Genomic DNA, 12,873 nt, shown 5'->3' on the forward strand with positions numbered 1-12,873 from the left:
TTTAATTGTCAAAAATGAAGATGATGAAATTAGAAACCATTTGACGTTTTATATTAACTTTAGTTCTTCCTATTACCAAAATTAAAAGGTGGTAGCAATTACTGAGGTCTACAACAGTTTGGCAACAACATAATCAGATGTTTATTTTAGGTTTTGCATTTAAGAGTTTTCTTTTTTTTTATTTATTGTAAAGCCAACAAATAGAATAATCTTTGAATTTGAAACAAACAGACACTGACAAAATATTTTGTGGACTGTAAACCATTAAAACTGCAAAGATGCCAATAATTCTGACCAATCAATCTTTTACTGAAATAAAAACTGATTCAACAGTACTGATAATGATAAGGCAGCCAAACAACAGACACCACTCAAAACTTTAAGACTGTGGACAGGAAATGAAGGGAAACACATCATACTTGTGATTAAAGACAAATCAACCAGCTTTGTGGGCCTGCAAGTATCAGGTTCTGTCTTATATTTTTTTATCAAATATAAACCAGTCACACAGTTATGACCTCAATGCATGTGCGAAGCTTTTATTTCTTCTATCAGAATTGCGATCTAACCTGCTGGACTGCAAGTTCACATGTCTGATTCAGGTTTGAACATATGTAAATCTTTCGTTACGGTCAAGCTTCATGGGAATGCATGGGCAATCAAAACAACCATTTCGAAAAAAATAGCATTATTCTGGATGTAATCACCTGCCGTTACATATTGTCCATGCACTGCATGTAATTGCTACTACTCATTTTCGAATTGAGCCATGAGGCCTATATACTTGTGATGGATTGGCGTTTACAAGTTGAATGTAGGCAAAAGGCATTTCACTCAGTAATCATCCTAATTCTTAATCTAAAAAAAAACAAGAAAGAGAAAATACAACAAAAAAAAGTCAAAATCAACTTGTCATTTTAATATGTGACATGTGAAAATGATATATTTCTAGATTTTGACTGTCATGGCAAAATACCTCTTAAATGGTAAAAGCAGGCTATATTTATATGGAAAGACAATCAAGTATCAGAATAATCATGATTGAAGGAAACAAAACTGTGATATTGATTTAAAAACCATACAGTAAAAAAAGGAATATATATGCCATCCAGCAATAGATCTTAATGCAATAAACAAAAAAAAATCCATTTCCAATAGAGCCAACACTGCGTCCACTTAACGCACTGATAAATATATTCACGTCTTTATATATAAAAATGTAGGGGACAGACACATTCAAACAATTTTTTACAACAAGGACAAAACCATGACAATTTAGTCTGACAACTCAGATTCTCCAAAAAAAGAAAAAAAAGAAAACCAAACATAAATCTGATGAAGCATTCTTTTGTCCCTGACACAAGACAGGAATACAAGGGTCATTGCACTTCTTCAAAGTCCAATGAATGTGATGGGCATGACAACCCTAGTTATAGCCAGTGCAGCGCCCGATACATCTGCACCACTCCTCTGATCCCCACTGAGAGAAATACAAGAGCAGCAGGAAATAAAAGATACTTGTGCAAAAGTGCTTCCTGCATCCTACACGGCTGCCACCCAAATACCAAACCCTCAACGCGTGGCTTCCTTCTCTGCAGGTACAAACTTGATCTTTTCCACTGTACTGGAAAGCAGTGCTCGTTGGCTACAGCACAGATAAATTCAGTGTAATCACTTACGCGTATATGTATAGGTGGGATGTGGACATTTTGCTATTAAATTGATCAGAAAATTGTAAAACCCCGTCCTAAATGTTGTTCTGTCCTAGCTATTAAGTAGCTTGTCACTCCTCGTTCCCAGTAACCCCTTCCATTCCCTGCCAGCTCAATATACATCTCTTCCTCTTAGGGAACACTAACTTGCGTCAGTGCCATGGAACAATCACTTCATCCTCAGCCGGGATGAGTTGAGCCATGAATCGGTTGCATGCTTATTGCTATAAAGACACTCGGAGAAGAAAAAAGGCTAGCGATTGTTTTGCAAGCTATCGTGCAAGTAGTTTAATAAGATTTGCACACATCTCAAAGAACTCGATGGTGTGGCTTCCTGGTCGAGGGATAGATGCGTTGTCTCCTCCCGTTGAGTCGATGGAGGAGGTCAACGACGACGCTAAAGAGCCTTCCGCGGCCTTGGTGGATTGCACAAGGCTTGACGTAGCTGAAGCATCCGCCCCATCAACATCATTCTTAATAGTGGTGCGATAGTTGCCCACAGACCCAGAGCGGAGAGGGGTAGCAGTTCCAGATTTTGTCTCCAACATATCATCTGATTAACACAAGACACAAAAGGTTTTTTTTATATAAAATACTCTTCATTTCAATTCAGCAGTATTTTAGCCAATACCGACCCATTAAAATATGCCAGATCGGGACAGATAACAATCCTTGGGAACAGCTCAGGACAAATTACGTATATACTGCTGGCAAAAATTAGCTAAGAAAAAAATTATCAAGAAATTCATGTACTTGATAAATAAATGTAAGCCTTATTGTCTGTATTGATTTTCTGACATGAACACTGTATTAAATGACATTCTATATGCTGTCAAAATGTCTTCAAGAGTCATAAATTAAATTTGATGAACATGCCAGAAGTCCTGTATAAAGTCTAAACTACCAGTTTTGGATATTCTGCATTTCTGCACAACATGTTTTTCATTTTAAAAGGCAAATTCACCCAGCCTTCCCTTCCTTAAAGCTATCAGTTACAACTGCTACTGAACATAACCTCTGTGGCTGACTTTGCTGTAGCCTAAAGTCAAATCTTTGTCTCGTACCCTTCACACAGCATGCCTGTGCTTCATGAATGGCCTATACACTTACCTAACACTCTTATCTCATATCCTCCTTTGACGTGCCGCTGCTCACCTACAGACTGTGTAAAGCTCAAGCCCTCAACCCTGAGTCAATCATTTATGAGGTCGGCACTGATACAGAGTACTCCAGGACAGAATCCAGGTAAACACTACCCAAATACAGGGAGCTGAGTCCAGGGTTTACTTTCGAGTATCTTGACAATGTCAACAGGTTATTGACTTGACTGTGTTACATCTTGGTTAATGTAATTGATGAAGTGTAATCACAGCTTACCGTCTATGCTACGGAAGTCAAGGAGGTAGGTTCTGCTGTCCACCTGGTAGAGTTGAAGGCTCATCTTGGTTTGCATCCCCGTAATCGGATTCTTCCTTCTCACACGTAGATAATATGGATTCACAACCTGCAAGATTGAGCTGCATTAAGTTACCTCCTTAGAGATTATATGATGAAAGTAACATGATCCTAACTTAATTACTATTCAAATATGTGACTATTTTCTCCTACATGCCCAGTTTCTTCCTTACCTTCCACTCATAATCCAGCTGTTTCATGGCACGACACACTTCTGACATGATATCATTGGGTCTACTCTGACTGCGGATACCCAGGTGCCACTTGGCCCTTCTAACCCCCTGGTGCTTGGACTTCTGGGGGTTTAATTCATCTAGCGTGTGGCGAGGCCTGGGGAGCGTCTCTGCCACAAGGAAGGGTACGCGCTCAGGGTGGGGCTTGACGGTCACAGCTGCGCCAGATGAGGTCAGGTGCTGGTCGTCTAGAAAAGAGTCGGGAGGGCTGGATGCCAGGTAGAAATCCTTGGCTTCATTCATGATGCGACGATTGTCAATGATGAGGTGGTAGGCGACGGCCAGTGGATCCTGATGGTTGCGACTGTATATGCAGGTGAGGACCTCCTCCTCTGTGCACTCAAACTTCTCACATACCTCCTTCAGGGCCTCATCGTCAATCATGTTGTTGCTGTAGGAGGGGTCCTCAGGGAACAAGTACTTGGGTAGGTCCTGTTTGAACCAATCGTCCTCTCTGTGGTGGGAGAAAATGTTTTTGTAGTAAAACAAACCTCAGAGCATGAATACAAACGCATCAATAAGACTAGTTTAAAAAAGACGATCTGCTCTATAATCTAGACCTAAAAGAAAGACTTGACATCAGGCTCACCGGATCTCTTTGATGGTGGCTCTTTTCATAGGGTCCACCTGCAGCATGTGTTTAAGGAGGCTTATTACTGAAGGGTTCAGATACTGCGGGGTGAAAAAGATCCCATCGCAGATCTTCTTAAAGAGTGTTGGCACGTGGTCGTCGTCAAAGGGAAGCGTCCCACACAACAAGGCATAGAGAATGACTCCACTGCTCCAGATATCTACCTCTGGACCAGCGTATAACCTGAGGAGGAGGAAAAAGAAATCCTGTGATCTGAAAGCAACATTTTACAAGGTTTTGCTTATCCAGCAACGTAATTGGAGCATGCTTTAAGTTCTGTGTCAGCGTTACCTTCCTGAGATGACCTCAGGAGCAGCATAGTTTGGAGAACCACAGCTTGTTCGCAGGAACTCTCCGTCTGACATCATGTTTGATAAACCTGCACAGAATTGTACATCGTTGTTAAATATACACATGTATTTCAAATACTCATGGATTTAAACCTGCAATTACTGACAAAGTACAAAAAGCAATGCTACAGGATCAGTGTGAATGAACCAAAGTCTGGTGATAATGGTCTGTAGGTTCATTACTACAAGGGATGCATCAATCCGACTTTTTCTCTCCTGATACCAATTCCAATGTCTTAGCTCAGGTGATACAGATTCCCGATCTGATACCACTTTAATCTAGAGTTACTGAACAGACTCCTGTACAAATGCATCCATATTTTTTATATTAAAATTATGCCGGTTAAGACTCCTGACTGAGACACACTTACCAAAATCTGCAATCTTGGCATTCATGTGTGCATCAAGCAGCACATTTTCAGGCTTGAGGTCTCGGTGCACCACCATGTGTCTGTGGCAGTAGTCTACAGCTGAAATGATCTGCTGGAACAGCCGACGACTCTCCTTCTCATCCAACTGTCATAGCAGAAAATTATCCATTAGGTGAGATCTTCAGTGAGTCAGTTAGCACATCACAGCTGACTAAGCAGCGCTTCGTGTCATGTTTTGATATCTTTTGCAGGCGATGTTGGCTTTTTGGTTCGCAGGCAATTGTATCTGCACCAAAAGGCTGCCAAGAACACCAAGCACATAATGCACTCCTGTGTTCTGGTTCCCCTCACTGATCATAAAATATACAACAAGGTGGAAACAAAACTTGAGACATCATTATACAAGACTATAAGACATTTTCCATTATCTACCTTTCCGTTTTTGCAGATGTAGTCAAAGAGCTCGCCTCCTGAGACATACTCCATCACCATGAAGATATCTGTTGGGGTGCTAATAACCTGATACCTGCAGACATTAATACAAAGTGGAAATCAACAATCAGATGATATTACACTGCTCATATAGACAGTTAGGATTTCTTATTTCATCATTCGTGCAAAGAAAAATAGGAATGTGTGGTATTTTATCTCCCGGATTTGGTTACTGTTAAATATTTTAAAACATCAAAAGTGGCCAGAGAAAATATTTTTGTTGTTATGTGTCACCCAAACAAGCACAAAACCTACAGCATACTGTATGTGTGCTGCTCCATTTCCAGTGGAAAAACAGCACAGCAACAATATAACTAAAACTAATAAACAATAATAGACTAATAAACCATTTAACCATGTGACATACTTTACAAACCTGTGTTTCATTGCACCCTGTCATGCATGCCCTCTTCCCTCTTCTTTGCCCTCAGTTCTTGAGCAGTAGTGAATAAATGCTCGTAAAATTATGTTTGGGGCAGTGTCCAACCCACTTTCAACCCTAGCCAGGAGGAGCGTCATAAAACCAACAAGGCTTTAGTGTGTAAGTCTGAAGGAAGGCAACCGTTATATATTTTTGTATTTATTTCAAAGCAGCAGAAACACAGCAACAAAAGAAAAGAAGCAGTTTGTGCAGGTGAGATTTAGAAAACCTTTTAGGTTTACAGATGGAATCTCCCCTTAACACGCATTACAAGCAATGCAATAGTCACCTAATCCAGAAAAATAAGCACAACCAACTGTAGGATCAAAAAGCAAGCACAAGGTAGGCTACAACAAACAAATAAATAAATAAAATAATCTAATGAGGGTGCATTTTAAAAACAATCAATGCCATAACAACCATTTATAATGATCCCAGAGATTTCCTCCTTATCCATATCTATCAATGCCACCAAGCAACAAACAGCATCAATATTCAAAGTGTAGGTACCTAAAATCACTGCAGCATTAGTTATACATCATTGATTGAGTGACCTAAGAATGTGTTACTTGTTACTGCGTTTGCTTTCAGTCCTTGGCTTAGTGGGAAATTCTTGCACCACAGAATCCACAGAGGCACCTCCATCTATTTACACTACACTGGCTGTGTGGCTCTGCTTGCACATAAGCCACATTCTCCTCGGTGATTGTCATATTCTACATCAAGCAACAGAATAAGCAAACAGGACACCTGGAATATGTCAGCAGGACAGACACCACATTATAAACCCTGCAGCTCTGCAAATACAAGTTTTAAAATACCAAAAAACAGTAGCAAAGCAATAACAATATGGAAGTGTTAAGATATTGTAGCAGATCGCTTTCTGCCTTATCTTAAACCAGCTTTAGCCAATTCATCGTGAAATTGCCATGTCTGTCTGAAGCTAAATGCAGTAATGATTGCGGTAAGTCTACTAGAACAAAAGCACCTTCAAGTTAAAATGACCAAAGTTTGAATATATTGATCAACTGCTCATCTCATCTGTTGTTACATCATCCTGTAAACCGAGTGAAGCAGTACTGTGTAACGTTGCTCCATTTGTCTTGACTAAACATTATTCAGACGAGGCAGGCAATGCTCTGCACTCTGCCCCAGTGTTTGTGCACCCAGTCAGAGATGGGATCTCGCCTTCTCTCTCTCTCTCACACACTCACAAAACAGAGTTTACATTCTTGTGCATGCATGACATGGAGCTGGTATTTCTGGTAATCAGCCACACCTTCTGGTCAGTTTAATGACCTCTTGAATGTGGCATCTGGCCCTCGCTGCAGCCCGAGGACATTCACATACCAGACAGGAAGTACCTTTGTAATTCACTGACTATATTTTTAGATCAGTGACTTTATCAACAACAGTTTATGTCCAGCATTTTTGTGTTGCCGAATGGAATGTTTACTTCAGGCTGGTAGTGGCTACCGTCACTGCTTGACGCACCTGCGCATTGAAGCCAAAACAGCGACCTGAGTTGGCCTCTGATTAGTGTCACAGTCAGTTCAGACGGGAAGTTAAACACAACAAAACCATGCAGTCAGGTATGTTTCTGCATCATCGTGTGCAGATGTTGTCAGCAGTGCCGTGAGCTACTTAAAACAGGACAGATAATATGATGGCTATGACAAAAGCACAAATTTGGATTGGAAGTAGAGCTGCGTGGATTAGTCTATCAAACAGAACTAATTGCCAACTGTTTTGATAATAGTTTTGATCAAACTGGCTAAATTAGGCAATTATCATAATTTAAGATATTCAGCAGATTAATCGATAATGAGCTGCAGATCTAGTTGCAAGTGACAATTCTCTCCTGCTGTAGTACAGCTGCACTATATGGAATAATGAGATCTATGAATACTGCATTTAAGAGGAAGAGGTCAATCAGAAAGACGTCACAGACAACAGTGATGAAGCACTTTTTTCATTAAAATGAAAGGTCAACAGAGGGGATCACCAAAACAGACAAAGCCGAGGAGTTAAGGGAGAGGAGATGGGTCAGACAGATATTGTCCTAGATGGATGTATTCTAAAACACACCATTAAAGCCTGGAAATAGCTCCGTGGGTGGCATTAATGTGGCGGCAGGGGGATTATGGAGCAGCGAGCAGGGTGTAATCTAGGACTTACAGTTTAATTATGTGAGGATGCCTGAAAAGCTTGAGGTTCTGGATCTCCCTGCGGATCTTTCCCACAACGTCCAAACTGCGGATCTTCTGCCTGTTCAAGATCTTCACTGCCACTTGGTGCTTGGTCAGCTCATGTTGGCCAACTGCAGGATCAAACAAAATGAGCACACATGAGTAATACCAATTACAATGCAAAATACAATCCAACAATACAAGATATCCTCTGCCATAAAAGAGAAGATTGCACTATGCCCTACACTGTATATTTTCAGATGTTTCCCAGTAAACTGCAAACTTAACAATACATTTAAGAAGATGGTTATATTTTGTTTACTTGAAGCTGAACATAAAATTGCTCTGTCATGGAAAATCTGTAAATAGGCCATGCAAGCAAAGTCGGGTTGATGGATTGTTGCAATGTCTGACTAGGGAGGAACATACATGTTTATTAAAGGACAAATACAGCACTTTTGAAAAGATTTGGGGCTCATTCGTGAAATTCCTGGGGGAGTAGAGTTTGCTAGGGCCTTGCCGCAGTTTCTTTATATTTTCTTTTTTACTTATGATAGATTTTGTTAATATAAAGTGTTGTTTTATCTTTATTTGTCCACCAAGAATTGATTCTAGTAATCTGTCAAGAAAGTACAACAGCAGAACGTGTCTCACTTCCATTGTATTCAAAGTGGATTTACGTGATGTGTTTTGTTGTTTTTGTGCTATCAGCGTTTAATGTGAAGTGTATGTTTTGTGCATTTTTCTATGCTAATGCAGAAAATATATTAAACATATTTGTCTAAAAAACATGGCTGTACAACATGGTAAAAAAATATATATTTTCATTGAAAACAACTATAAAAATCATGAAGATGTGACATTTGTTGGAGTCTGCACCCATCAAACATGTCTCCTGACATCAGGAGAGCAAGATTTTTAGACCAGATTATCTGGCAGCTCTACAGTACTTCATTTTAATACTGTTTTGTCGCACAATTTACCTTTACAACAACATATAACATTTCGATTAATTGTGCAGCCCCAAAAATATCACGATTTAAGCAGAACAATGGAAGGGAAGACAGCACACTTGCACATGCGAGTTAAAAGCTGCTATTGATTTACCAGGTGAACTGCTAGTGAACTATTAACTAACCCTGTAGTAATCATCCATAGTCACAGAGCAGAAACTCCAGTTTACTGTGGTCCGCTCCCAAAAAAATGAGTGCAGAGAGATGACTCACTAGGAATTAAGTGACTGTAAACAAAGCTTGTGCTTGTTCTGACTCTTTTTTTCCTGAGATGGCCTGGTCGGGTCACTTCATTTGGGTATATTACGGCTTTATCATGTGTTCCCAGGAGACAAAAGGCACTACCTGGTGAAAAGAAAGCTGCCTACAGAAAAAAAAGGCTTCAGCCTTTAACCATCACGTGAGACAACAATATGGGCACACCTGTAAAGAATATCTGGGCAAACACAAAAAGACGTTTTCTGAAATCCAACAGGTGATTTAGACCAATACCTGTTGGTACAAGCCAAAGCTGTCTATTGACTTAAACCTCGTACCGCCCTCTGCACTGACAACACTGGGCGTAGATTTCACACACATTTACAAGCATTACTTTTCAACAAAATGGCAAATACTACTCATGAAGGGATGGCAGTGTTGAGACCAAATGTAGGGCCAGGCTGCACGACTCTCTTATCTTATGTTTAATACGAGAGACGCATCAGACGCTCCTCATTAATATGTACCCAGCTAGCGCTAACACCAAGACGGTTTACTTCCCGGTGTCTGTCTTGACAAGCGACTTGTGGCTCTCTGGCTAGCACACAACGCAACCGACGCTAACTGAAACATAAGTGGCTAAATAGAAGCTAATGTCATAAAACTTGCATTGAGAAGCTGTCGTCGGAAGCTGCAGCTAAGTCCCCCCAAAGACGTCACGTTTGTCATAAACAAGTTGAGCCAACTAGCAGGACAACAAGTGTGATACCTTCCTGGTGTTGCGACAAGTTAGCTTTCATAGCAGGCTACATTAGCAGCTAAGCTAACACCCCCCATTGCCACCATCTTTCAGTTGGCAGGATGCACAAGCGTCAAGGCAACCAGACATACCTTTAACCTTCCCAAACGTCCCCACTCCGAGTGTGTCTCCGAGAATGTAATGTCCAATTTTAACTCTTCCTTCATGTTTCGTTTTTTCCGTCGCCATCTTCCCGCAGTGGCCTTGCTGCGGGGTTAGCTAGCTGCGGGCAGAGATGGTCTGGACTCCGCTATGTGCGTCTCTCTACTCCAGCGGCTCTGTTCCGTACGGCGGGTGGGAGGCGCCCCGGCTCCTGCGCGATTCGTCAGAGGCGTAGGCGACGTAGTATGGTGCATTCAAATGCTCCCCGTAAACTCCTACACCGCGGTGTGATTATCAACTTTTCATAGATTAAACTTGTTTTTGCATGGAAATGATAAAGTGTATGATTATTTTAAACGCAGGGTCATGTATTGAATAGAGAGAAGATTTGCATTAAAAGTATATGCGATAATGAATGAAAAGCATGTAACTAAGAAATATATGGAGCTGAGTTCAACGTGGGCGAATGCAACAAAATGCACCATAAATTATTTACAGGGAAAGCTAAACAGAACTATGGAAAGTGTGGATCACCTCAGCACTATAGGGCCAGGTACGGGCCGACCTTCTGACCTCTGTCTTAGACATGATATACAAAAAATTAGACTACAACTGGTAAAATGCTTGAGTTTCAAGAGAATACAATCCTGTGGTCAAACAATGTGGCTCAATTTTAAATATGTGCCACGCCCAGGCATGAACAAGAACCAGTAGTCTTGTTTGCAAAGCTTCCTAAAATACATCCATCCTGGGTTGGCCCCTGAATGTGTTCTCAAATATATGTCCAATGCACTGCTGGTGATCACAGGATATGTTGATCTTATGATTTCCCCACAAAACTGATTTTTTAAATGAACATAATCATCCTAAATGAAACATTAATTAATAAAGATGTGCTATTAGTCATCTTCTTCTTCTCAAATTGACAAGCTGTGTGTGTTTCAGCAAAGCCTAAATAAGAAGCAAACAGTGTACCAGCATGTTGTTGTAGGGCTGGGCAATATTTTATATCTTTATCATATGAGACTATACATCATCTTAGATTTTTGGAAATTGTTATTTCATGAAACATGTGAAAGGCGTGTTAAAAATTCCCACATCAAAAGTCTCATTGTGTATTTGGTCAAAAACGTTGTGATATTTTGAGTGCTTTTGAGAAGATTTTTAACAAGATATATATTGTGCATCACAATATAGCCTAAAAATAATGCAGTTTTATTTTAAGGCTATATTTCCAAGCCCATGTTGTTCCACGTTGTTCCGTTTCCTATTAATCAGATTTATTATCTTTTACTTGTTTTGTTTTTTTTCAATATGTGGATTTGCTTTAGGGTTTGGTCACAAAACTATTCATAGGTGTTGATCAATGTTATTTTCATTCTGAACTAGAAAGTTTTTTTGTTTACATATATCAGAGATGTCTAGAATGAAACAGGGAACCTGTGTTAGGGGTTGCTTAACTGCATTTGTATGTTGCACAAACTCCATGCTAATGTCTGAAAGGAATGCCAAAAATGAATCTTGGTCTTGATCAGTAAATCTCTTTTCATCGTGTTATTGTGTTGTGTTCACTGCGTTATGTAATTCCTTCCCCCCATACTACTCGATTCTGCAGCCTGGTGGTTATGAAATGCCTTTTTAGACTCTTATTCATGAGCTGGACATATACTTCGCCTGTCATGCTATTCTATTTTTAGGAAACTATTCAAGCTGGAAAGGAAAAATATTATGTAGGATTAAGAGAAGTAAGGAGACTCATCTACCTCCAGAGACAGAGATTTGCACCACTTTAATATTCATGAGGAACAGGATATTAAGGAAACTCTGGTTATTAAAGTTATTACATTGAAATAAAAGACAGATACAACTATTATAGAATATGTGACTGCTCATGTAGAGTTCTGTGATGGCATTTTATATGTTATCTATATATCTTGAAGGAAATTGTTACCATTAAACTTGTTTGTCAGTCTACTGTCTAATTTTTTAAGTGGATGTCTTGCTGAGATGTAACCCAAAAGTCCAGATCTTCACTGAAGACTATGAACACGCTGAAGTCCTCATGTGTTCCCTTGCAGATGTTAGAGATGTGACTTGGGTTCTCGATGATGTGTCTTGACTTTTGAACGGGGCCATTTCTACTGTATTTCACAACCTGCGGAGTGAGAATCCTCATAGACACGTTGTGAATAACAATCAGCTCGACAGGATTTGAAGCTGCTCAGTGACAGTGATGGATAACCAAACACTCGCAGAGCATCTCAAGTCATTTCCCAAAGCACAATGAGGCACAACTTCGTGTACCTCAAGAGACCTCTTAAATAACTGTAAAAATCTTTTTCTTTTTGTCAAACCCAAAGTATAACTCAAAGTACAGGCTGAACAAAAAGTGGTTTCACTCTGTCATTGAGCGATTAGTAAAGAAAGAGTAGCTGGTGAACAGTTACCATGACTCCCTGGAGAGGTCTGGAGGGAATTAACAGTTAGTAAAGACCTAGTGACACTCGGTGTATGTTTGTGTGTGTGTGTGTGTGTGTGTGCTCTTTGAGGTCAAACATATCAAACATGACATATTACATTTATTTTTCATACATAGTTTCCTTATGGGAGGGCACAAGAGGTCCTTGAGAAGTTTATATCAAGTGCATAAAAGTCAGGTTTGTTTATCTATCTTTATGCTCTTAGTTTTCATGTGGACTTTGGAGAGTGAGGCAAATATGAGTAAATATTTGTCCATAAATTTGGTCCTATTTCTAAACAGCCCAGGTCTAATCAGAAACCTACCTACATGTGATCTGATCACCCAGAGTTGTTTCAGTGGCGACATCTTGTGGTTGCTTTTCAATATTGCAATCATGCGTTAACTAATATTGGGTTTCCTTTCAGTCCATTTGCCTTTATGGATAA

At 39.9% G+C, this 12,873-nt stretch overlaps 1 protein-coding gene across 1 annotated transcript; it reads right to left on the minus strand.

Annotated features, from left to right (window-relative positions):
- Positions 1–525: 525 nt before the first annotated feature.
- prkaa1 (protein kinase, AMP-activated, alpha 1 catalytic subunit) lies at positions 526–10,168 on the minus strand. Its single transcript, XM_084383764.1, has 9 exons — positions 9,957–10,168; positions 7,844–7,985; positions 5,185–5,278; positions 4,753–4,897; positions 4,323–4,410; positions 3,990–4,214; positions 3,341–3,854; positions 3,090–3,216; positions 526–2,265 (listed from the first exon to the last, which is right to left on the minus strand). The coding sequence occupies exons 1-9, from the start codon at positions 10,051–10,053 to the stop codon at positions 1,985–1,987; spliced, it is 1,713 nt and encodes a 570-aa protein (XP_084239890.1). The 5' UTR covers positions 10,054–10,168; the 3' UTR covers positions 526–1,984.
- Positions 10,169–12,873: the final 2,705 nt, after the last annotated feature.

This window comes from Pagrus pagrus (assembly GCF_965226575.1).
Source record: "Pagrus pagrus genome assembly, chromosome: 19".
NCBI classification, from domain to species: domain Eukaryota; kingdom Metazoa; phylum Chordata; class Actinopteri; order Spariformes; family Sparidae; genus Pagrus; species Pagrus pagrus.